The 23,703-nt window shown below is 45.3% G+C and overlaps 1 protein-coding gene and 3 pseudogenes across 1 annotated transcript; all 4 read right to left on the bottom strand.

Annotated features, from left to right (window-relative positions):
- The window catches only part of LOC136460181 (uncharacterized), a 54,615-nt pseudogene extending 51,285 nt beyond the window's left edge, over positions 1 to 3,330 (bottom strand).
- A 552-nt stretch (positions 3,331 to 3,882) lies between these two features.
- Positions 3,883 to 8,211, bottom strand: LOC136460180 (uncharacterized; annotated as a pseudogene).
- A 213-nt stretch (positions 8,212 to 8,424) lies between these two features.
- On the bottom strand, positions 8,425 to 12,417 carry LOC136457575 (uncharacterized). Its single transcript, XM_066457609.1, has 2 exons — positions 10,883 to 12,417; positions 8,425 to 10,486 (listed from the first exon to the last, which is right to left on the bottom strand). Exon 2 carries the CDS (start codon positions 9,630 to 9,632, stop codon positions 8,463 to 8,465), a length of 1,170 nt encoding a protein of 389 aa, XP_066313706.1. The 5' UTR covers positions 9,633 to 10,486; positions 10,883 to 12,417; the 3' UTR covers positions 8,425 to 8,462.
- Positions 12,418 to 18,371: 5,954 nt separating this feature from the next.
- Positions 18,372 to 21,622, bottom strand: LOC136457574 (uncharacterized; annotated as a pseudogene).
- Between the last annotated feature and the right edge of the window lie 2,081 nt (positions 21,623 to 23,703).

Genomic DNA, 23,703 nt, shown 5'->3' with positions numbered 1-23,703 from the left:
CACGGTCTCCTTCACCTCGATACGTTCTTTTCACACGCTCTTGGTACCAAAACTGCGCACTACAGTACTGACACTTGTGCGCAGGAGGCCCGTAGTATGATATCTCGTCGTCTGCAACCACCACCAAGGAAAATATGATTTTTCTGCTTGCAATATATAGACACACACATGCAAACAAGTACCTTCTTTCCTTGACCTTGCTTTTAGCCTCTGACACTTCTGCCCTCCCTCTGCTGCCCTCTTACTGGAACCTGTAACCCTACCTACAGCAACGTAAGATAATTAGTTGGTCATCCCAGAGAATCTACCCTAGCTAGTACCCCAATATAATATAGGGGTTCATGGCTTGCGAAGAGCGCACCAATATCTTTGGATTATAAACACACTCCCCTCCGTCCCTAAATATCTGTCGTTTTCGCTTTTCGAGAAATAACTTTGACTAAATATATATTAAAAATATTAATATGTATCGTACATAATTAGTGTCATTGGAAAGATCTTTGAATCTAGTTTTTTAACAAATTTATTTGGAGATACTAATGTTGCACGCATTTTCTCCAACTCAAGTCAAACTTATGGCACGTACACCAATGGCGACAGTTATTTAGGGACAGAGGAAGTACTTCAATAACTACCTTCTTTCTTCGCTCTTATTATAGATCTTCGGCGCTCCTGCCTCTCCCGTATAGTTCTCCCAGTAGATGATGTAGCAACTCCTGCAACATTGATAGCAAATTTGCTGCTTATACACAATAAGCAAATATATAATGCAACCACAAGAGAGCGCACCTGGCTGGGAGGAGGAGCCTTCTCTCCGAACCTTCTTCCTTGTATTGCTAGCAGGCGCCCCCTCCATGAAACATTATTGGTGGATCACCTATAGGGACCATAAAATCATCTCCATAGATAAAGGTACCAAACTCAAAAGTGACAAGAAGCATGCACAGACGACATATTTTCTTGTTGAACCGATTCCCAAGGAAAAGGTCTAACACGATTTAAAGGCCGGCAGATTTTGTGCCTATAAATTTGCAATGTTTCTTGACCTGAGGTGGCCACAAAATTAAATGTATAGAAGGTGTCTGGTACTACTTTTTTTAATATGCTTCATAGGACCATCAGTTTCAGTATATCTAACTTGATATTCTGGCACCAAATGTCTCCTAGCTCAACTTTCACTGCCCTACACGAGTGTCTCGAGTAGGCAATACTCGAAGAACATAACAAAGGCAAAGACAGATGAGGGGGTGCCGTGGAGCAGCAGGAAGGGCATGATTATATAGGCAAGAGGAGAATCTCGGAACGCACTATCGGTAAGAACACGACGAATAAGAAATAGATATGACCTATGTTCACATGGGCACATAATGCATGGTTAATTTAATCTACTGCGAACAATGGAAAATTTAAATCCATGTACTAAATTGGTAAGAACGATGTAGTAATCAAATTCAACCCATGCACTGGTCTGGGAATAACAAAGAAATCAACTTTTCAAAATATCGAAGGTACTAATTGGCGCTAATGACCCATGGAACAAGTAATACAGGAGCAACAAAGTACAAATAATGCACTAGTACAATGGTGACATTTCATGCATGCATGCCGTCTGATGCCCTTTTGTCTTCTTTGTGTAGAAGTGCATGATGGTGACATTTCATGTATGCTCTATATTTATTGCAGCGATTCAAGGCGGCAAATTGCAGCATGAAGGTAGCTTCCTCTTCTTCCCTCCTCTCTCGCCAGTCAGGCAGTCACCACATGCCACAGTGTGCCTGCCTGACTCACGTGTGCGATATTCAAGGATTGGGAGTGTGTGCGTGTACGTATGTGCCACTGTGGCTGTGTGCCAAACATCATACATACGCACTGCACTCTGAACCAAAGCTGGGTGGGTTGTCACAGCACAGCTATACCTCCTGCGGGATCCCAGGTCATGATTCCATACCGCCACAGCCCTATAAAAATCATTCTCAGTCGATGCTATGACATTGCAGCAGGCTAGTAATAATAAGTAACCCTAGAATGGTTCCAGCTTTCAAACAAGATGGTTATTATCCTATATATGATGCACGAAACGTATCCATCTGTCACTTTATTCTTGTTGAAAAAAAGGATCCTGAGAACTGAAGCAGTTTCTCTCTACTGCTAGTGCTACTATCATTGGAGGCCTGTTCCCGGGTCCTATCATGAGAAATGCTTCAGTAGGCAACATGCATAATTACATAGAAAGGACAAAAGGTTGGCACGCTGTGTGCTAGCATAGATATTCGGCATGAAGGTTTAATATCGTGTACGAGATTAAATGGACGTCTGGAGTTCAAAATTTTTCCCAATTTAATCGATCAGATAGGCATGAAGTCCAATGTCTGTAGCAGTAGAAGACAAAAGTTTATGGAACGGCGTGGGACCAACGGAGGGAACTGACGGAGTGCGGGTGCTCTCATCCACTCATTTTTGCACTGCAGCACTAGTCGTCTGTCCTTGTCCCCTCACACACTAGCATTGCAGCTTCTTGTCACCTCACACAGTAGCATTGCAGCTTCTTGTCACCTCACAGTAGCGTTACAGCTTCTGCATTCATGTCACCTCATACAGTAGCGTTGCAGCTTCTATGATGCATGCATGCTATCTGCTGCATGCATATGGTTGAGACCACCGGCAGCATGCGTGGAGAATCTAGCCTATAGCACAATACCAGATTTTTTTATCCTTGTGCTTTCTTATATGTAGAGCAAGCATATAATAAAAGGTTGAGCCAACAACATGCATGTTACAAAAACTCATAGTGAAAAATAGGAACGAGGCGATCTGGGCCATAAAAACAATATCGGACGGGGCTAACAGAGCAAGCTATCGTGGCCATGCTCAGAGGCCGCGGAGTGCGTGGAGAATCTAGGTTGTAGCATAATACCAGATTTTTCTATCCTTGTGCTTTCTCCATGTGTAGAGCAAGCATATAATAAAAGGTTGAGCCAACGACATGCATGTTACGAAACCTGTTCTCCTTCAGTCCAATCATGAGAAGACAAAAACTTATAGTGAAAAATAGGAACAAGACGATCTGAGCCATAAAAACAATATCGGACGGGGCTAACAGAGCAGCTATCGTGGCCATGCTCAGAGGCCGCAGAGACAGCGCGGCCTCATACTTCTAATTACCTCCAGTAGGCAGAGATCCACCAGGTTGGTCAGCACGAAAGCCATCCAGAGGTATGTTATTTACAGGATGTGGAAATCTCGTAGACTGAATTTTTCGCCAGGTCTATACCCAATCTTTAGCTGAACAAAGACAGGTGGCGGGCTGGACGAAACGAATAGGCAAGGCATTCAAACAGACTCGGTCCACTTCATCTCCAGAGGCACAAATCACATCATAAAGCAACATAAGAATGTGATCCGCCAGAAGCCAGAACCATTGCCTTGTAGGCTTGTACTAGCCTTGTAGGAGTAGCACTATACTATCTTTCTCTAGACTATAAGTTACAGGGGAACTGGAACCTGTACTGCTTCTACACAAGTTCAAACTCAACTAAAGCCCTTAGAAAGTCAGATTCAGAATAGAAAAAGCAGGAGCTACACCTGTGTCAGTTCATCCAGCAATCTGCTAGTGCTGATTCTGTTCAGAATAGCAGCAAGGTGAAGATCAGCAGCGAAGTCTGCTCATTCATGAGTTCATGCTGCCTACAATCCTCAGCACCAGGCCTCTATAATTTACTGCCACAACACAAGCAATAGAGTGAACATGTCAAACCCAGACCAGATAGGCAGATCATAGCCACACAAGCCTTCTGTGGGCATACAAATGAACTCAAGAACAGACACTGCGAGCAAGAAGAGCATGTTCCATCTTCCATTCGGGTCACTGCAGCAGCCATTCAGTCAGGACTTCCGGACAGAAAACATGGAGCCATCGTTCAGGGGCAGGAGGCTAAAATAGGACCCATTCTTGTCGACACAGCACGCCTGCCACTTTATCTGATATGAGCCTTCAGGGAACAAGGAGACATCCAGCAGACAGCTTGAGAACCCCTGCCCACTATCTGTTGGTTCAAAGCACGCAAAGGCAGTCACCATGTCCATGCCACAATGGGAATTCTTCTTCTCGTTCCTGGCCTTCCTCGGATCATTCTTTATGTACTGCAGCAGCTTGGAGTTCAGTTCCACCATTTCCGCTGTCCTGCGCTGATAAAACTGCTTGCTTCTCGTTCCTGCTGCCTCCGGGCAGGTCTCTAAGCTTGCGGCTAAAATGCAGTACAATTTCACGGCGCGAATGGTGCTTCTTTCTAACACGCGCTTCCACTTCGTGCAGAGGGTTAGAGACAATAGGAAACCAGGCTCTATTGACATTCCTTTTTCATTCACAGGATTTGAATCAAACATGTAAAGTTCGGCACCAAGGCAAGGCCTGCATACATGCCAAAAATGAAAAATGTCATATGATGTTTGGATTGGAAGCTCCATTTGCACAAACATTAGCGTAGTGCTTATCACATAAACAGGCAAGATAACAAAGCATCTCATGTTGCAAAAGTAACAATTTAATATACTAATAACACTAACTTTTCTTTCCGTCCCTAAACAATACTTAACATACGCTAATATAAAAAATGGCATCTCGTATATAATTCATCCAGCATAGTGAAACAAAATACTGACCTTACTCTGAAAAAGTACTTGGGAACCACGAAAGGTAATTCCAAATATTTCTGCAAGATGCTGGACAAAACTTGCAACCCTCCTTGCAAAGCAGATAAACAATCCTCTCCATTTTGTATTTTTCAGCTTCAGCACTATCACATACGCCAAGCAAAGATGCCACAGCAAAATGGCAAAGAGAATACAAACCCTTCTCCAGATTACATGAACCACTGATCCGTGTGCTGGACTGTAAGCTGTCAAGTTCATCAAAGGAAGTGGACATGAACTGTCGCAACTGGGAAACAATCTGCCAGTCAGAGCCATCTACTCTTCCATGCAGATCATGTAGGATTGAAGCATGGGAAAACCTCTTTGGAAGCTTGCAGGACTCTACGTAGTTACATGCCTTTGAGAAATAAACAGAATACGCGGTACAAAATGCCAAAAGTGAGCACATCAAAGCAAGCCTGGCTATACTACTCGAGCTATGTCGATCCAGATCCATATGGGATGCAGCAAGAAGATCATAACTTTTTGCCAAGTCACTTAATCTTAGAGAGCAATGATCCAAAGCAAGTACTTGGTCTTGATAAACTCTCCAGACAAAGTTAAATGGTCTCCTCTTGCTTCATAAGAAGAGTGTGCATTAAGGATATCAAGAACATTTGTTAGGACCTCAAGAAATGATGATCTAAGGCTGATGAACCACCTCTGGAATAAGAAGTCATTATCTGAAGAGGCACTGGATGCAAGAGCATTATTTGCTAATAATGTTCTGCCACAAATATCAGATATCTTTGCTCGGAAACCATGCAACTCTGATGATCTACTGAGGGTGCTATCAGCATCTGTTTCAGTACAGTAAAGATCCTCACTAAAATCACGCTCCATTTTTAGCTCACCAACTAACTTTATAGTTGCTGAGGGAAAAAACAATAGTTTCATCTCAATTTCGCCAGAAGCAAGAAGTAGCAACGATTTGAGCCAAAAACTGAAAGAGCCTGCTTCAAAAGCATCTGCCAGTTTTCTGAAGACAAAAGAAGCTGTGAACCAGAGACCTTTACGACAACAGTACACTAGAAGACCTATAAGCTTCCCAGTATTTCTGCTTCTTTATAAGCATTTTGGTCATTCGAAGTGCACATAATTCCTGAGTTATCCAAACAGAAGGAGTGAAAAGTGTATTACGATGCTCTTTGCTCTCTGACCATCACCAGATTCTTGATTACCCACCACTGATCTACGAACGTATCTCATGGGTAACACATAGCAAACATTATCAACATGGAAGGAATCTCATATGTGCTCCAGTGCTTGAGGAGCATCCTGTATGCACCATACTTGATTAGACCCTTCTGATGCTACTATGAGGAGTGTACTCTAGCACCAGAGTGTTCACGAGCGAAGCCCTTCATGAACAAGCCTTTGCATAAATGACGTGCAAACGAATTAGGTCATGCATTATATGGACTTTCTATTCCTTGCAATCAATTTTGAGAAAATCCAGTTTTCCATCGCCAATATCTGTTCCAATGCATGAAGCTTCGGTGCTTGTAGCTAACAGTTGAACATTGTCATCTGAAGTGCTCAATTCTTTAAGGGCAACACTTGTCTGGAATGGTTCAACAGAAGTAACAGAAACTTCAGAGTAATCACTTCCATTAATTAGAAACAGTTCTTTTACAAGGCTTTTCAGTATATCAAGAGCTACAGAAGCAGCAGAAGGGTAGCATGAAACAAGCTTCAGCATAAGTCTGAAAGGAGTTTTGTATGCCTTATCCACTGCAGATGATATGCAGATATTTCTGCTAGCAACTTCATTGACCAGAGATATAATATGATTCACAATCATTGCAATGATCTTACACAGAGGTCCGTTCATACTATTATCTTCAGTTAATGGTATGTTGTTCATAATTCCTTGCCACTCAGCGTATGCAAATGACGAACCCTTAAGAACTGATATGTTATCTGACCTCACTTCCTTGAGAATACAAAAGATTTCCACAAGAATTTCCAGAGCGGTACCTTCCATCTCCAAAGAAGAAGAATCTAAAGAACTTTCAGCAGCTAGAAGAAGCTTAGATAACTCAGAACCATTGGCATGATGATTACTTGACGCTTTACAGCATAACATCTGAAAACGTATTTTTACAATCAGATAAGAGAAAATGGAGTATAAATCAAGCACAGCAAGTAGTCATCACCTTCTGCAGAATCCTTAACACATCGCTCTTACAGTCAAGTGGAAAATCCTCATCATCAATTAGTGGCAACAATCTGCCAAAAACAGTCCTAATAACTGGAAAATGGCAGGTATTTCTGCAAAACATAAAACACATGCATTTTAACGCCACAGACTTCACAGAAGAGGAATCATGATCCATAAACAGTAACAGTAAATCCACCTGCAATAGGAAGTTGATCAAAGAAATAAAATTAGTTCAAAACCAATCAACAGTGGAGAATAGTCATATTTGTGGATCATTGCTAGCCCCGAGGGTCTTATCCGGAGAATCAGGTAAATGCATAGCTTTTTAAGTTAATATAGAAGTTTGCAGCCATATAAAACGGAGGGTGCAATATGAATGCTAGTGCCAAAGAAGGGAAGGAGGTTTTTTGGGATAACCTCCAATTACTATGAATCTGTGTATATGATGGATCCAATGTTGCATAATTTAAATTTTATCTAGCAGTGCTTTCACATTACAGAAAGCACAAAGAAGAAGCTGTATTCCAGTAAACTGACAAAGGATGAAGTATAGCGGGGAAAATTCACAAGGAAGGCCAACGGAGGGGCCTCCCGGTGCCAACGCCGGGGATAGAACCCGGGTCGCCAGCCTGAGAGCTGGCTCAAGGAGCCACTTGGACTCACCAGCCCTACGTATAGGAAAACTAATATTGTTTGAAAAAGGGAAAATGCAATTGCCAATGGAAATTTGGGACCATATGTCACTTAAATTGAAATCTTTTTCAATAAATAAAACTGTATGCTTAACATGACATAATAGGAAACACAATTGCAGGGATGATAGCATTGCGCTACCTGGTCAGAAAACAAAATGATCGACTTGGATGACAGCCTTGAGAGCGAAAAGAGCATTTCAGATTTGAAGATATCTTCCAGTGTGCCTAGAACCATCTGTTTTCCAACCTGGAGGTTGACAATAAAAATCTCTTCTTAAAGTTCAGTGAGAACGACGGCATCAAAAAATATGAAGAAAAACTCCTTTATAGGAATGTGAAAGCAGAATGAACACTATCCTGTTCTCTCCATTTCAAAATCCCCTGTATCAGTTATTGGTATTTTTTTTTTATCAATGACATGTATGTTAGCCTGGTAATGAGCGTAACTTTAGTTCAATATGTGTGGGCGAACAATCATGTATATGTAAAATTTGCAGGTAGCACAGATGTTGACAAAATCGAAGTAAATGGATAAATTTTGTGTTTAAGAGACAAATGTATATCCATAAACACCTCATGAACTCTATGGATAACAGCCAAAGTAGAATCAAGCTTCCAGAAAGCCTTAATTGCTGCCATGATAACTTGTGGCTCTGATGCCATGATAACCGGAGGCCCTACGAGTGCTGACCCCGACCAGCAAGGGCGCAAGGCGGCGACAGCGGAGTCGAGGTTGAAGACGGAGGGTTTTACACGTCTACCATTAAAAAAAAGGTTTTTTTATTTATAACATTACAATTTTACAAGTCTAGAGATATGCCATTATAATTCGGAGAACTATCATTATAATTCTGTATTTCACTCGTCCATGCCAATTTTTAGTATCCAGCGTCTCACTCGTCCATGCCATTTTTTTACGTATCCAGCGGGCCCACTGTCGTATGCCTACACAAACATGTATGGACGTTAAATCCCCCGTCTCCTCCGTTAGAACGAGTCGGTTCTGCAGCGGAGAAGCGCTTGCCGGCGGCGGGCCTGCAAGGTGATGCGCATCCCGGACAGGATGGTGTCCTTCGGGTGGCAGGATGGTGTTGGAGGACCAGAGCAACGACGCTGGTGTCCTGGAGCACCCCGCTGCGCACCTCGAGGCCGCCGGCGTCCTGGAGCACAGCCATGTAGTCCCACGGGCCCGGCCGCGAGGTGGTGCGGTGGTGTTGGAGGACTAGAGCACCTGCGCCGCGGCAGTGCCGTTGGCCAGAGCGACGCAGTTGGCGACCCACACAACGGTCCGCGGCGAGATGCGGAGGTACCGGCGAGACGGCTGCTTGGGGTCCGGCGCGAAGAAGCTCGCCTCCTACCCTCACGAGGCCCCCGCCATCGCACCCGGCCGTGGTCCTCTCCTCGGCCATCTCTCGCTGGATCGCCTCCATGGCGCGCGCGAACGCGCCGGCGTCGCACGGCAGCTCGCCTCCACGTGCGCGGCCGGCGCTGGGGTGGTGGAGATGGCGTCCGTGGTGGATCCGCGCCGGTGGCGCTCGCCCGCGGCGACCTGCACGCGAGGAGGAGCGCTCGCCTGTGGCTTGCCAGTCTCGACGTCGTGGTCTCGCCCGGAGGCGGCAGGTCGGTGCGCGTGGAGGATGTGGCGCGGGGGACGCGGCCTCGCTCGGAGGTGCCAGCAGGCCGCGGCGCGGGGGAAGCGGCAGGGCGGGCTCGCGCCCTTCCCAGCTGGTGTTCATGACTGCGACCGACCAACCCGCCGGATGTCTTCGGACGCCACCAGCTTCACAGTCATGGGCGTGCTCTCCACCTGCTCCGCGACGTCCTCCACGGACCACGAAGGCGCTCGTCTCCTCCACGGGCAGCACGGGACAGGTTTGGAAGCTCACACGGACGTCAGCGCCCTGTCCTTCATTCTCCACAACGGTGTGCTGGGACTGCAGGTGCTCGAGCGTGCGTGTTGCTCCCGCCGGCGGCGGCTGCTGCGGCTGCACGCACGCGCACCCGGATTGCGCTAGAGGCGGCGCGCGGGCTGTCTGCCTCCACCACGACCGCATGGCCAGGAGCGCCCCGTCTCTCTCGCGCATGCAGGCCGCCGCGAGCGAGCGCGGTCACTCCCCCTCGCGCGCAGGCCACGCTGCCGCTCCGCTCACGCGCAGGTCGCCGCTGCTCGTCCGCCGTGGGCGCGTTCGATCTGACGGAGTAGAGTGGAGAGACGGGGACTTGACATGTCCGTATGGTTTCATGTACACATACAGCCCGACGGTGGGTCCTTGTATGCGGCAATTGTAGAAAATAGCATAGATACAAGTGAGATGAAATTATAATGGTAGATTTTGAATAGACGAATTGCAGTGGCGTTTCGGAGAATTGTAATGACCTAGATTAAAAAACACTTAAAAATGGTTCTTATCTATATGCCACTAAAAAATTCAGCTTATTTAGGTGTCATTCACCTAAACTCTTTTGTCGCTCAAGCCATTTCTAACGGTGTCGATAAAAAAAGTCTAAAATGTCCTGTGGTCTGAACGCGGTACAAAAGTTTGTCTTCCTCTGGTGCCACTGAGCCAAGACGCCTCGTCGCTGTCGCTGGGTGCTACTGCTGACTTCCTTGAACCGGAACTCCAAGCCAGCCTGCTTGGCGTGCCTCTTGAGCCGCTGATCCGTGGCCGCGAGCGCTTGCGTTAGAGCCGGCCTAAACGACGACGTGGGGTCGGCGACGCCGTGACCTTGAGACATATGCCACCAGCCTCTGTTCCGCTTCCCCGCGCGCGGGCTCACGGCAATCTTCAGGACCGCGAGGTGAGCGGTCGTGGCTGCGTGGTTGTCGCCAGCGACGTCGACGGCGGCCACGGACAGCAGCTGCCGCCGCGACGCAGAGTTTTTTTTTTTTTGACAACAGAGTTGGTGACCGTGGAACCGCATGCACTCCCCGTCGCCTCTGTTTGAAATAATATGAATTTAATTAGTTTTAAGGACGTCTTGCATATAGGATAGATGATGTAGATTAGGCTTGTTAGCTTGTGCTAGTTTGAGTACGCTGAGAGGCGAGAAGCTAGCATCTGCAGAAGGCGGTTTTTTTCCGCCTTAAGGGCACGGGTCCTCACACCGTGGACCACAAGATTTGAGTTAAGATTTGTGCTAAGCAGGAGAAAGACAATAGCGCGAATCTTGTGCTCCACAGCATAAGAGCACGTGCCCTTAGAGCAAGGCTAATAATACAGTTAGCTGCTGGTTGTAAGGATCCTTACGGTCTACCTCTCAGTCCACTCGTATAATAGTTAGCTCTTTATTATTAATACATGGTCCACTTATCTTAAGGTAGAATTTACTTTACCAGCGTCTGCATGCAAGACCACGACGTAGAAGGCGGAGTGGCTTGTGGTCACTCGTCAGCTGGTGGTGCGCGTGGCTTGAGACCCGGGAGTGGCTTGTGGTCACTCGTCAGCTGGTGGTGCGCGTGGCTTGAGACCCGGGAGAGTTGTTGCTTGCCGTGAAGTTTCAGCTTCGCAACCGTGGCGTTTCCATGTACGACATGGTGGTGAGCGACGACAGCGTCGTCGACGGCTGCGACCAGAGCCCGATGAAGGCAGTCCGGAGGAACCCGAGGCCCGCGAGACGGCGGCCCCCACCAGCACGTCGATGAGAGGCCCGCGGCGGCGTGCGTGGACAGGCGGCGTTGCGCCGCAGTGCGCCACCAACGGGGCCAGCCCCGCCATGGCGCCATTCGATCCGGTGGTCGATGTCCACCATCACTGTGCTTTCAACCGGAGTGGCAGCCTCGGAGCCATGTCCCCGGCCACGAGCGACTTTTCGCCGAGCCCGAGGGCGCGAGGCGCGCACAAGGTCCGAGGCCAGGTCCACGCGGCGGCCCTGCACGCGGAAGCGCCGCCACAACAGGCACGGCCGCACACGCACGGTCACTGTCGCCGCCACTGTGCTCCGCCTCGCCGTCGCCGTAGTCGGACTCCGAGGGAGATGGCGGAGAGGCTGAGCCCGAGCACGGCGCGTGAGCAGGACAGGCCGGGCCGAGCTTGCTACCGCCCGTTCCTTCACCTCTGCCGCCCACGCACGTCCCCCGTTCCTTCACCACCGCCCTCGCGTCTTCCTTCTCAGTCCCCTGCTCGCTGTCGCAAATGCCAGGACCGAACTCCTGGACGCCGGCAGCGCGGGCGCTGCCGCGAGCGCCCCGCCCTACCCGGCACCGTGGGCTAATGCTCGACGCCGGCGATCAACGTCACCGCGGGGAACGCGCTGGTGACGCTGACCCTGGCCGTGTCCGACCTCGCCGCCCCGCTGCAGCACGGTGTTGACGAGTCCTACACGCTGGAGATCCTCCCCACGGGCTCTACCACGGTGACTGCGGCCACCGCGTGGGGCGCCATGCGCGGGCTGGAGACGTTCTCGCACCTAGCTTGGCGGGCCGACGGCCGGGACCTGCTGCTGGTGGCCGTCGGCGTCGAGTTCACCATGAGCCGCAGCGTCCGCGTCGTGCCGGAGATAGACTCGCCAGGTAAGCCGTCGTACGACGGAGATAGGCTCCATTTGTCCTCGCCGGCTAACTTGCACGGCGACGAGGACGAGCTGCTCGAACGGGAGCGGCGGCCCGACCGGGGGCAGCGGGCGGCGGCCGGTGAACCACGTGACAGAGGGCGGCGGCCGGACCTGGGGCGGCGCGACCTGGACGCGCGTGCGAGCGGGAGAGAGATATCGCGAGGCCAGGGGGGGAGCCGAGGTAGAGACTTGCGCGTGCGGGACCTGGGCGGCCGGTCAAACGATAAGGGATTGATTTAAAAAGAATAAAGTGTGATGTTTTTTTTTACGATATTTATTTTGGTTCGTCCGTCTGTCCACGTCTGTGATCCCATGACATCTCCCGCATGCTACGTCCTTTGGTGCGATTCTCCTTGATTGAATATTGCCTGTCATGTGATAGATGAATCACGATAAAATAGGAAGTAGAAAATTATTGTGCTATCCATATACACATTGCATATTTGCATGCACCAGCGTACATGGCAACGAGCAAAAGGAAAGAAAATTAACACTGAAGGAAAGAGAATTAAGACAAAGGAACCTTTTTGTATTTCTGAGAACCTTATCAAATCTGCCTACATTTAATTACTTCCTCTCTTTACATTTGCAAAAGGGATAGTTTTTTTCTTCTTTCATTTGGTTTCACGCTCACGTGTTCCATCGCCCTCGCTTACTGTTTCTTGTTGAAATTGCATTTGGGTATGTTCATTTTGAATCATTTTCCCATATTCTAATTAAACAACAAAATTTTGAATTAGGATACGAGGTAAAACATGCAAACAAATATTTCAAAATTACCTGTAGAGTCCAAAGAACTTAATAAATAAATTCTTCTGGAGGCAATGCAAATTCTCTCTAATCTTTCATTTGGTGTAGTTAGTGTTATTATGGTACCCGCATGTATTCATGGGAAATAAATCGTGGACACTTTTTGGTGCGACATTCCAACATGGGTCCATTGCCTTGTCAATATCCTTGAGGCAGATCACATGAAGGATGAGAGTCCCTCTATGAGATTGCTCACAAGAGACTCAAACTTATATCTGATCATGGTAACGTTGAATTGCTTCGCATCAAAAGCATCGGCAATGATAAACGGGAACATATGTTTTAGTATGTATAGTGGAGAAAAAACCAACATTTGTCTTCTTAGTAGCTTTTTTGAGCCTTTGCAGTGCTAACTTGTCCTTACTCAGATAGTCAAGAGGTGCACCATAAAATTATGCACCACTAAGAAAAGTGTTATCATTGGTTGTCTTGACCTGAAAAATGTGTCGAAATTAAAAATTACAACACCTAACTCAACATCTTAGAGCAGACACTCAAATGGATACCTTATTCTACAATATATGTCTGTGTGGAATAGTCCTAAAGCCGCACATATTTATACGGTGAGTATAACCAAGCCTGGGCAAAATACCCGATACCCATTACCCGTACCCGAATTACCCGAACCCGGACCCGAATTACCCGAACCCGAGGTACCCGATCCCAAATTCGGATAGCGATTTTGATTACCCGAAATTAGTTTGGGTAATTCGGGTAATATCCCCCGGTACCCAAACTACCCGAACTACCCAAAGATTTGTTTTTGTCTTTGTATTTATCATGTGTTGTTAGCTGAACCATTTAACTTATCACTTTATTAGAGTATAATTCTCTCTATTTGAATGAGTGACTGTAATATATTATTCTCTACAAATTGCTATTGAAATTCTATACAAATTGCTGCTGAAATTATGTATAGATCGCTACTGAAATTTAGTGTAGTTGGTTGTTTTCTGTAAATTTGGGTATATCGGGTAATACCCGAACCCGAACCCGAATTATCGGGTACCCGAATTTGCGGGTAGTGTTTTTTCGGGGGTAATATCGGGTAGCAATTTTCATTACCCGAATTTTGAATTACCCGAATTACCCGACCTGAAAAAATCGGGTAACCCGAACGCCCAGGCTTAAGTATAACATACTTTAAAATTTTATGAGAGATTTTTTAAGACACGCAGCCATGTGACAGGTACTAATATTTACATATATACTCGAACCGGTGTGTACAAGATTATATGGAGATGCAGCGGAACTTATTCATGGATTTATTGGCGCATGAAAGAAATAGATATCGGAGAAATCTTTCTGCCGATATAAAATATTATCTTAGACATATCACGAAAAAGTCTATACAATAGAGTTTGTGAGCCTGCGACGCCGCGCTCTCCATGACTGTGTTAATTTCACGAACTTTGCTTTTTAAATTAAATATCACTTTAACGTCGGTATTTAATTTAACAGTATTGTTATCTTATCGTACGATCCGTGTATTTTTAGTACAAAAAATTTAGTTGCTCCGTAGCAATATACGGGCACGCTAACTAGTCTAGTAAAAAAAAGACAAGGGATTGAAAGTGAGAGGGGCATTTTGAATATTTTCTCTGGTCGAGCCTACATGTAAGGACTGTCAAACGACGGAAGGTGCATGAAATAGATTGGAGGACAAAACAGTTTAGGTGAATGATATAGAGGTGTCCTCGAATTTTTTAGCGGCCAGTCGGTGAGGACCTTCAGCTAAAACCCTCTCGAAGACCAGACGAGAGGGATAGGCGTAGTGGGCTGAGTCGCACGTACGTTGTTACATGTAAATGTACGACTCCACTCTTCCGCTTTGACGACAAAGTACGTGTGCTGTTATATGTAAATGGGCTGAGTCGTACCAGGCTCATCTTTGGCCTGCCTATATCGACCGAGCGATCTAGGTCCTTACGTTCTGTTGACCTAACATCAACAGATGGATAGCACTCGTTGCTAAAAAAAACAGATGTATAGCACTCGCGGAGATATAGCACGAGGACGTTGCCACGTTGGGCGATGGCAAAAAAATAAAAAATAAAATATCGTCGACGAGGGTTCATGGCTGAAAACATCACAATAGTCAATAGATCTGTTAGTAGAGATCAGTGATAATGGATTTCGAGTGACAATTCCAACCATGATGAAGGCGAGAGGGCATGACAGATCATGCGTAGCCTTGCCGAGGATGACTCGTTTCAAAATTATGTTCCAAATGTTTCATTTGTTCCAAACGTATGTTGCAAGTGTTTTATCTGGATGTTGCATATACATACATGTTGCAAGCATATGTTTTAAAGTGTTTTCAGTCGTTACAACTATACAAGTATAGGTAACTGTTTGCTCACTGATAGGGGTTTGGATCGGAGGAGAGTCACTCTCACGTACTCTCTTCGTGGGGTCGTCTTGGGGTAATCCTAGAACATACTCGCGCCAATGATATACTCCCTATGTCTACAAGTCTCTACCGTATTAGCCTTTGGCGCAGCGACCAAGGAGCAGTAAACAACGTCGATTTGCATTTAAGACAAGGAGCAGCCAAGGAGTCCCAGGCAATGAGCAATAAATGCAGACAAGAAGCAGCCAATGAACACCAAATGCGCAACACGTACGATAAGCCAAACATGTGGTCCCGATCTAATATGATGGAGACTCTTGGAAATTTGTTTTTGCTTAGACGATAGAGACTTGTGGAGGGAGGGAGTAATACAGACCGAGGTCGGCTTCATGCAGGCTGTGCTTGCTGCCAGGTTGCACACATGGATGCCTAACGCGTTGGGCCCAACGCAAGAAATCAAGGACAAGTATGCCGCCCATGCATGTGGGTTGAGCTCGAGCGCTCAGCCTCGCGCTCCCAATGCAAACCAAACAACGCCCATACCGTATGTTATGGTACCGATCGACACACGTGATTCACGCATCGCGATCGATCGACCCAGATCGAGGGGGCCGGGCCCGGGGCTCCATCGCCATCGCCACCAAAGAGTCCAAGATATACACGCTGACGGTGACGTAACGAGAACTAAATAATGGGGCATGTCAACTCAGTGCCAAAAATTAGTCATGCATGGAGATAAAAAAAAAATAGTCTTCATGGGTCTTGGACCTAAATCACGGGCTACGGCAACCGCACACTCATCGTCTGTCCAATAATGAGGAGGCAGCGGCAAGGGCCTTCAACACATCCAGCCGCCTGCAGTCATCTCGTGTGATCTTAATTTTGCTGGTTCTTTTGATCGGTTGGATGAAGTATTTGTTGAAATCAGGGTGATTTAGTGATTCCTGCATGCCCAACTATTTTATAATTTTGAGATGATTTAGTGATTTTTGCATCCCCTGATCTTGGTTTCTTTTATTCAGCAGAAATATTTTTTGACGAACCAGTCTTTCAGGACACCGAATCCTGCTGTTCCAGTATAGCAGACGTAATTCATAGGCCTGAACCTCATTCAGAAAAAAACCATCCAAACCTTTGGTTCCCTGCTATAGCCATGCGTGTCGATCCCCACCCAACAACCTAATTAAGGGTGCGGTCTTACATTCAAATTATATATCAGCTCATTGATATATTTGTTGTTGTGATCTTTTTTCCAGAGGGAAGACAACACAAGGTCACCACCAGCTTCTTCTTTGATCTGTTCTGCTTCAATGCCATATAGAGGAAAAGTGAGTTTGGGCATCGGATAGTACCATTGTATGAAAACGATGCCGAGTAACCTACTTGCGTCGATGCGGAGGAATGAAAAACTATTTTCTCAGCCGGCGTCGCTGCTTGCTCTTGCTCACGTGAAATGAAGATGGTGCTCTGACGTTGGTCCCTACAAGCACATGCATGTTGATGTTGAACGCTGTGATGTAGGGTGCTTTATCAGCATCAGTTGTGCTAGCATTCTCAGCCTCGACTACACTATGCGTAGTCTAAGTACCGTGGATAAGGGGGCGTTTCATAGGATTTATGGAACAAATACTCTGTGAAAATACTACTCTTCAACCAAATAACAAAATTCCACGCAGATTCTGGTAGGAAGCAGACAAGAATCATTTCTTCATCTACACTAAGAACCAAGAGCTTAAAAAAAATCTGCTTTTCACTCCTCCCCTTTTCAGTCCCCGCCATAATCACTCTACAATTGATTCCCATCTGACTCTACGCCCCGTCCAAAATCAACCAGAATCACTCCATTAGAGAATTAAGTAGTTTAAGGTGAAAAATAGAAATTAAAGCATTACGAAATGCCCTAAGAGGGCAGGCGACGGCTCCTTGCCCAATGCCCATCCAAAGATGGAGCAGGGAAGTGGCGATCAGCTCGGAGCTAAATTCTTTGGCTGGGCCCAAGTGACAATGGGACACAACTCGGTTACAATGATTACCTATATAGGTTGGTCAGCCTCCCTCTCAGACTATCTCCAACCACAATACCCAAAATATAAGACATATTCGACATTTAGGTAGCGCTACAGACAAAGGGTTCGATACACATTCGGTATGTTCTCCGACAACAGGACTTAAAAGAGAATTCTTTCTACAAATAGGTTTTCAGGAGAGATGATGCTTATATTTAGGTTGTGCCTCTCAGACAATCCAAAATGGGTTACCTCTATAGGTACTCTGTTAGAAACAGATTTTGGGTCTCTTGCTACCCATTTTGGAACCCATATGGGTCACTTGTTGAAGACAGTCTAAGAGCATCTCCAAGAGACTTTCTAAATTTCACTATCTAAATCATCATTTGGAGAGCCATTTGCATAGAAATTACTTTCTATATCTTTTTACTCTCCAACGGTTTTTCTCTATCTTATGCGCATTCTAGATAGTCATTCTTGTCTTCTATATTTGCCAAGCAAAAAAAACCACGATAGAAGATGACGATATTTGGGTGACCATTTAGAGAAATTGTTAGAAGATAGTTTTTCACCAAAATCTCTATTAATAGCATTTAAGAAAGATATGGAGAGTCTCTTGAAAATGCTCTAATAATATGGATTGGCCAGCCTCCATCTAATCCTAAGCCATTTAAGTGACGTTTCATTCTCCAACTATTATATTTTGGAGTGATTATCTAGTGTCACGAGATAGCAGATTGTGTCAAGGTCACGCATGCAGTGGAAGCTGGCGTCGAACAACATAGCTGTTCAGCAGACGCTATGTATGTTTTCCCTTACATTCGATAAGAGAACACCACCATTCCTCAGACACCACATTTCAGTTTATAATGGCTAGCATCAATCATCACATATAAATACGCAGCAGAGAACAAGCAAGCCTGCACTGCAGACCTTCCTTGAGTAACCAAACACTGCAATGACAACACTGGCTCTTCAGGTAGACAGCGACACAAATCAGCGTCCCAGAACCGTACCAGACCATGCTGTGATTACACTGGAACCTAACCCATCACACAAGTTCAGGGGTCATGTAAATTAAGATTCAGAATCAAGGGAACTGCTAGCTGCAACACACAAGTTTATTCTTCTAGAAAATGATACAGCAATTCTTTTGGTATTCCACTTAAACATCTGCATTGCCACAACAAATAATCACGACTAGCTGTTTCTATGGCAGGAATCCCCCAAGTAACAAATAAACAAGTTTACTCCAAAACACCCATAGATGCTCCATTTGACAATCAACTCCCATGCACAAAAGTTCAATATCCCAGTGTCAAAACGCATCATCCTTGCATCCAGTCCATTCAAATCTTATCGCAGATCTGTCAAAATGATTCTTTGTAGCAAGGTGTTTATGGGGTCGAACAATATCTTCAGGGGCGAAGCCGTGAAGGCCACCAAAGATATGAAGCCAACACAGAGTGGTCACTTCTTTGAGGAACCGAACCCGCCAAAACCCATCATGGCAGCAATGTCAGGGTCAACTGTCCTCAGGTTCATGTTGGGCTGCCTGTTCTCTCTGAAACCATTTGATAGCAAGTGAGTATGAATTGTACTGATTCTCAAACCCCAAAGGACTGTCAGTTATAATTTTCAGTTCAAAGTAAAAAGAAAAAATTGGCAACAGGTTACACTTACTTTCTTCTCTTTCTTCTTTTCTTTGCGTTGCCGCTTCCGTTCCTCCTCCTCTTGCTGTTGTTTCATTATTCTCTCATCCAAATCTGTAAATATTAAAAAAAACTATGGGATGATTTTGCGAGTAATTTCTTATGCTCCCTATTCCCTAGATATATTGTGGAAAGATTTCATTACTCAATGGTAGAATGGGGCGACGAAACTGACACCATATATGAAGGATTTTCTTTCTCACCTTGTTCAGTAAAGGCGCTTGGGTCCTTCCTTTTCTTAAGTGCCTCAAACCTTTTCTGAACCTGCAGCCAGAAGAGTGAAAACAAATAGCAGATGGTTAAAAGAATACCACTGGCTGAAAATTGGATGACAAACTAACTATTCAAGCATTTGTTCACTAGCCTTGCATGAACCAATAAGAATAATGTCACGACATGATGTGCCTCTTGGCATAGTTTCTGCTTCACCATCTAACAGGAAAAACAAATGGCAAAGTACTACCAAATGAATAGATTCTAAAGCGGCTTAAGAGGGCTGAAATTGAACTTCGGCTTCTCACAAGCTATTCCTACAAGCTGGATTCTGCACAAGCAGAAGCTGTGCCAAAGGGAGCCAAATGCATGACAAAAATTTGGGTCTGCTACTAAATATGAAAAGAATAAAATTGCTGACTTTCAATTGCAGATCCAATACCAGGCTCAATGTACTACCTGTTCAAGTGATGCCCTTTCAACACGCATAGACATGCCCAGCGCTCTCTGATCTGTCATGTTAAAACCATGACCCATGAAACATGAAGATGATGATAGCAAAATTTAATGCACTAAATGAGCATAAACTAGAGCCTCATCCACTTACGCTTCTTGCCATTTATGTGATCCAAATAGTTGGCTGAATCTTTAACAACACATTCACATACAGAACAGTAGTACCCAGCCTGTTAGAAAGTAGGTAAAGTTTAAAGGAAACTTTTATGCATTGAATTAATCATCAGAGTAAGAGAGGTTCATTTCTGTAGAATGTTAAGATTGTAAATAGCATTGGTATGATATGCACATAATCAAGCCTACAACATGATAAAAGAATAGGAGGTAAGAACACAAAAGTATCTCCTACTAAGATCTATGTTTACTATCAAAGGAGCAAAGCAACTACATTCTAGAAATTTTTGTCAAGAATTATGATATGATGAAAATACTTCAAGATCACTGTAAACACTATATGACATGCCTTCTGGGATTTATGCACAAACCTGCTGATTCAACGGTGCAATCGGGGTCACCACCTGGAAAAATAGATAATGAAAGGCGCAGTTAATTAACTTTTAGAAACAGAAAGGTGTTCTTTTTCTAAAAGCAAGTTGTTCACAATAAAGGACTGAATGAAATTCAGAGTCAATCAGACCCATAGCACCATATCTGCCTCTAACTGTACACACTACACAGTTTTCCAAATCATGTAATGATCGAAAAAAAACCAAAAAAATACCAATGAAACTAGAGGCAAGAAAATCAGGGCACAAATAATTGACGAAGTAGCTGCTACAGCATTTGGTATTTTAGTAACATAGAAAAAGCATGCTAAAATGCACAAAGTATATAGTAGGATATTTACAAACCTGAGTCTTGCCAAGACGAGAATCAAGATCAACTTCATAGTCTCTGTGCTTCAAAGGCTGTCTTTGCACAGGAGGACCCCTTTCTGCATTCAAAATTGAAAGGAGTCAAGTTTCATAGAGAACCAAACCTAGAACAACTACATATTTACTGAACTAAAAGTTGGACCACATACCCTTGCCTTTCCGGGCTTCATCCTGGATCAGCGACAGACAAATGCAGAGTGAAATTAGCAATACATAGAGACAAAGAGAAGTATGATAATAGTTTTGTTCAGTCATGACAAAATTTAAAAAGAATAGAACACATTATGTGACCTTCTCCCTCTGCTCCCTCTGTCGAGCTCTCTCCAAGTACTCTTCCTTATCAAATTTCCTCCTAGAAGTATTGTCGACACCGACTGGCTGCACACATTATACAAGATATGAGATGGAATCCGTCACCAACCTGCGCACATCAAAAGAGATTCCCCTCTTGCTCCAAGAGGGACTTACAGTTCCAGACATCTCCCTCAGCTCACTGTAAACCACCGCCTACACATCCGAAGCAGGGGCCGACAATTTTTTTATATAAAAAAATCGAAGTTAGTAGGCATAATAACACATGTAATTAGATCAGATCCGAATACAGATAGCTTGCATTAGGGTTCGGCAGCTCAGTTTCGAACAGCAGGGAGGGAAGAGAAGCGGTGGCCGTTGCGCATACCTTGGTGGGCACTCGTCACCGTTGAAGGGCCGGCCGGCAAAGGGAGAAAGGGTAGAAAGGTTACACGGAAACACGTGCTCGCCTCCGGACCTTCCCGGCGTCTCGCTAGGGTTCCGCGATGGCGACACCGCGTTCCCGAGCCCCCGCGGCGACGGGGTCCTGGACTCGGCGCCTTTCCTCGGCGGTGTCGGGCTGCGCCGCGAGGGCGCGCTGTGCCGGTCGTCTCTCCGGGGCGCGGGGCGGGCGCCGAGCGATGCTTGAGCCGCCGCTGCTGGTGCTGGAGGCCGCGGCGGAGCAGATGGTGACGTGCGTGCGCAACGAAGAAAGGAGTTGGGGCGCTGACACGCGGGCCCATCCAATCAGTGAGTCAAAGGAGAAGGGAGGGACGTGAGGAAATAACGGGCTCTGGTGCTGAGCGGTTAGCGGGCTGGGCTGGCCCAAAAAGAAGACAGGCGCAGGCTCACCTGTGAGCCTGTGAAGGAGAGAAAGGAGATAGGGCGAACCCAAAATGTAAAGAAGTTTTATGTTTTTATATATTTTTTATTATTAAAATTCTTTTACAAAATACTTGTCTATTATTAAATAAAAATGTAAAATATACTACTACCACCAATTGAAGTGGCCGGAAATATATTCCGTCGATTGAGTTGCGGTAACATTGGTTACCTTTATTTGAATTGGCGGAATTTTCTTTTTATGACGGCTCATCTTAAAAATTATAACTTTTATATATGAACTCATGCGAAGATAATATTTATATGAAGATTGTAGAAAATATGTATATACAACTTTGTAGTTTATGGTTTTTCTATTTGAGATTGTTTTGATACCTAAAAAATTGATACATAGTTCAGATTTGTATTTGTAGAACCGAATATTAAATTGGTTTTTAGGTACATATCAATATGGCTTTAGAAAAAATATTGTAAAGTAAGAAATGTAGATCTCTTTGGTATCTACAAATGTTAGCCTATACGAGGTTTTATGAAAATATATGATCTCTAAAACATGTTGCACTTTGCTAGTGGATAAATCAAGGCAAATTAATCACATCCTTACATAGCACATCTTTAAATAATTATATTTTTCATATAGTAACATATGAAGATAAAATTTATATAAGAATTATATTTGTTTATCGATGAGATCTACAACCTTACAGCTCACTACATTTTGCTTGAAGCCATCTTGGTACCAAAATAATCGATATAATGTTTAGATCTACAAATACAAATCCTTCCGCTAAACCTTAGTTAATAGAATCCAAACAAATCCTTCCGTTGAACCTTGGTCAAACCAAAATTCCCTTCTCTTCCAAAATTAGTAAACCAGACATCTACTTCATCTGAAAATCAACATAGCACATAGACCCACCCATCAATCAAAGTCCACACCAACTCTACTGGTATTATCACACCTGTCTGACATGCACCAATGGATAGCCTGATATGCTAATCAAAGGCTATCTCGGCATCAGCCTTGACATGTCAATGCATGTTTGATGATCCGCACCTTCACAATGGACGGTCCGACAAGCTAGTCGAAATCCACATACATCAACACCTTCCATGGCCCGACCTTGACTGGTCCATGTCTAGTAGACACTCCATTAGTACGTAGAAACACATGTTCCGTACTTCCATGCACCCTATAAGGTGTCATACGCACCCTACGGTCCCACTCCCTCTCTCTCTCTCTCTCTCTCTCTCTCTCTCTCTCTCTCTCTCTCTCTCTCTCTCTCTCTCTCTCTCTCTCTCTCTAAACATCTGAACTGAAGAAGAAAAGAGGAGAGCGCCCCCCACAATCCACCATCTCCACCAGAGTTCATCGGAGAGCTTGCCGGAGAGGCTTTCGCTCGTCCTCCCCGACGTCTTCCCCGTCCTAGATTGGAGAAAGGAGGCATATATTCCCCACGCCATCTTCTTGTTCAAGTCATGGATGATCCACAACATCGATCCCCTTCTCCAAGCTACTCCAAACCGAGCTGCTATTGGTACGTGGAACATCCCTTCAACCCAGTGAGAGAACCCCTAAGCCCCTCTCCCTTCCTTCCTATCCCTACTTAGCTCCTAGAACCGCCACAAGCATGCCAAATCCATCATCCAAACAGGTTCCCCACGCTCTTAGAAACTCGTAGCAATAAACCCCTATCCGGCGAATCGGTGGTTGGAATCATCTTCAGCGACCTCTCGCCAAAATTCTGGACACATCATAACAGACAATGCAATCTATGATCCCCTCATAGTGATGGCCCGTGAAAATGGTGTACGTGTTCTGTCGATAGGGTCCAAGCAGGGTGGGCCCCCTCTAGGGTCGGATGGTCCTCCAGTACACGGTAGTTACTTCATACGCATCCATGGACTTGTAAATTCATAGAAAAAACAAGTATAGCTCTAGACATTGTGAAACAAATTCTGCTGAACGATGAAGAAGGTATATA

The sequence above is a fragment of the Miscanthus floridulus genome, chromosome 6, assembly GCF_019320115.1.
Source record: "Miscanthus floridulus cultivar M001 chromosome 6, ASM1932011v1, whole genome shotgun sequence".
NCBI classification, from domain to species: Eukaryota; Viridiplantae; Streptophyta; class Magnoliopsida; order Poales; family Poaceae; genus Miscanthus; species Miscanthus floridulus.
The sequence above is the reverse complement of the archived record's forward strand: the minus strand, read 5'-3'. Positions and strand labels throughout refer to the sequence as shown.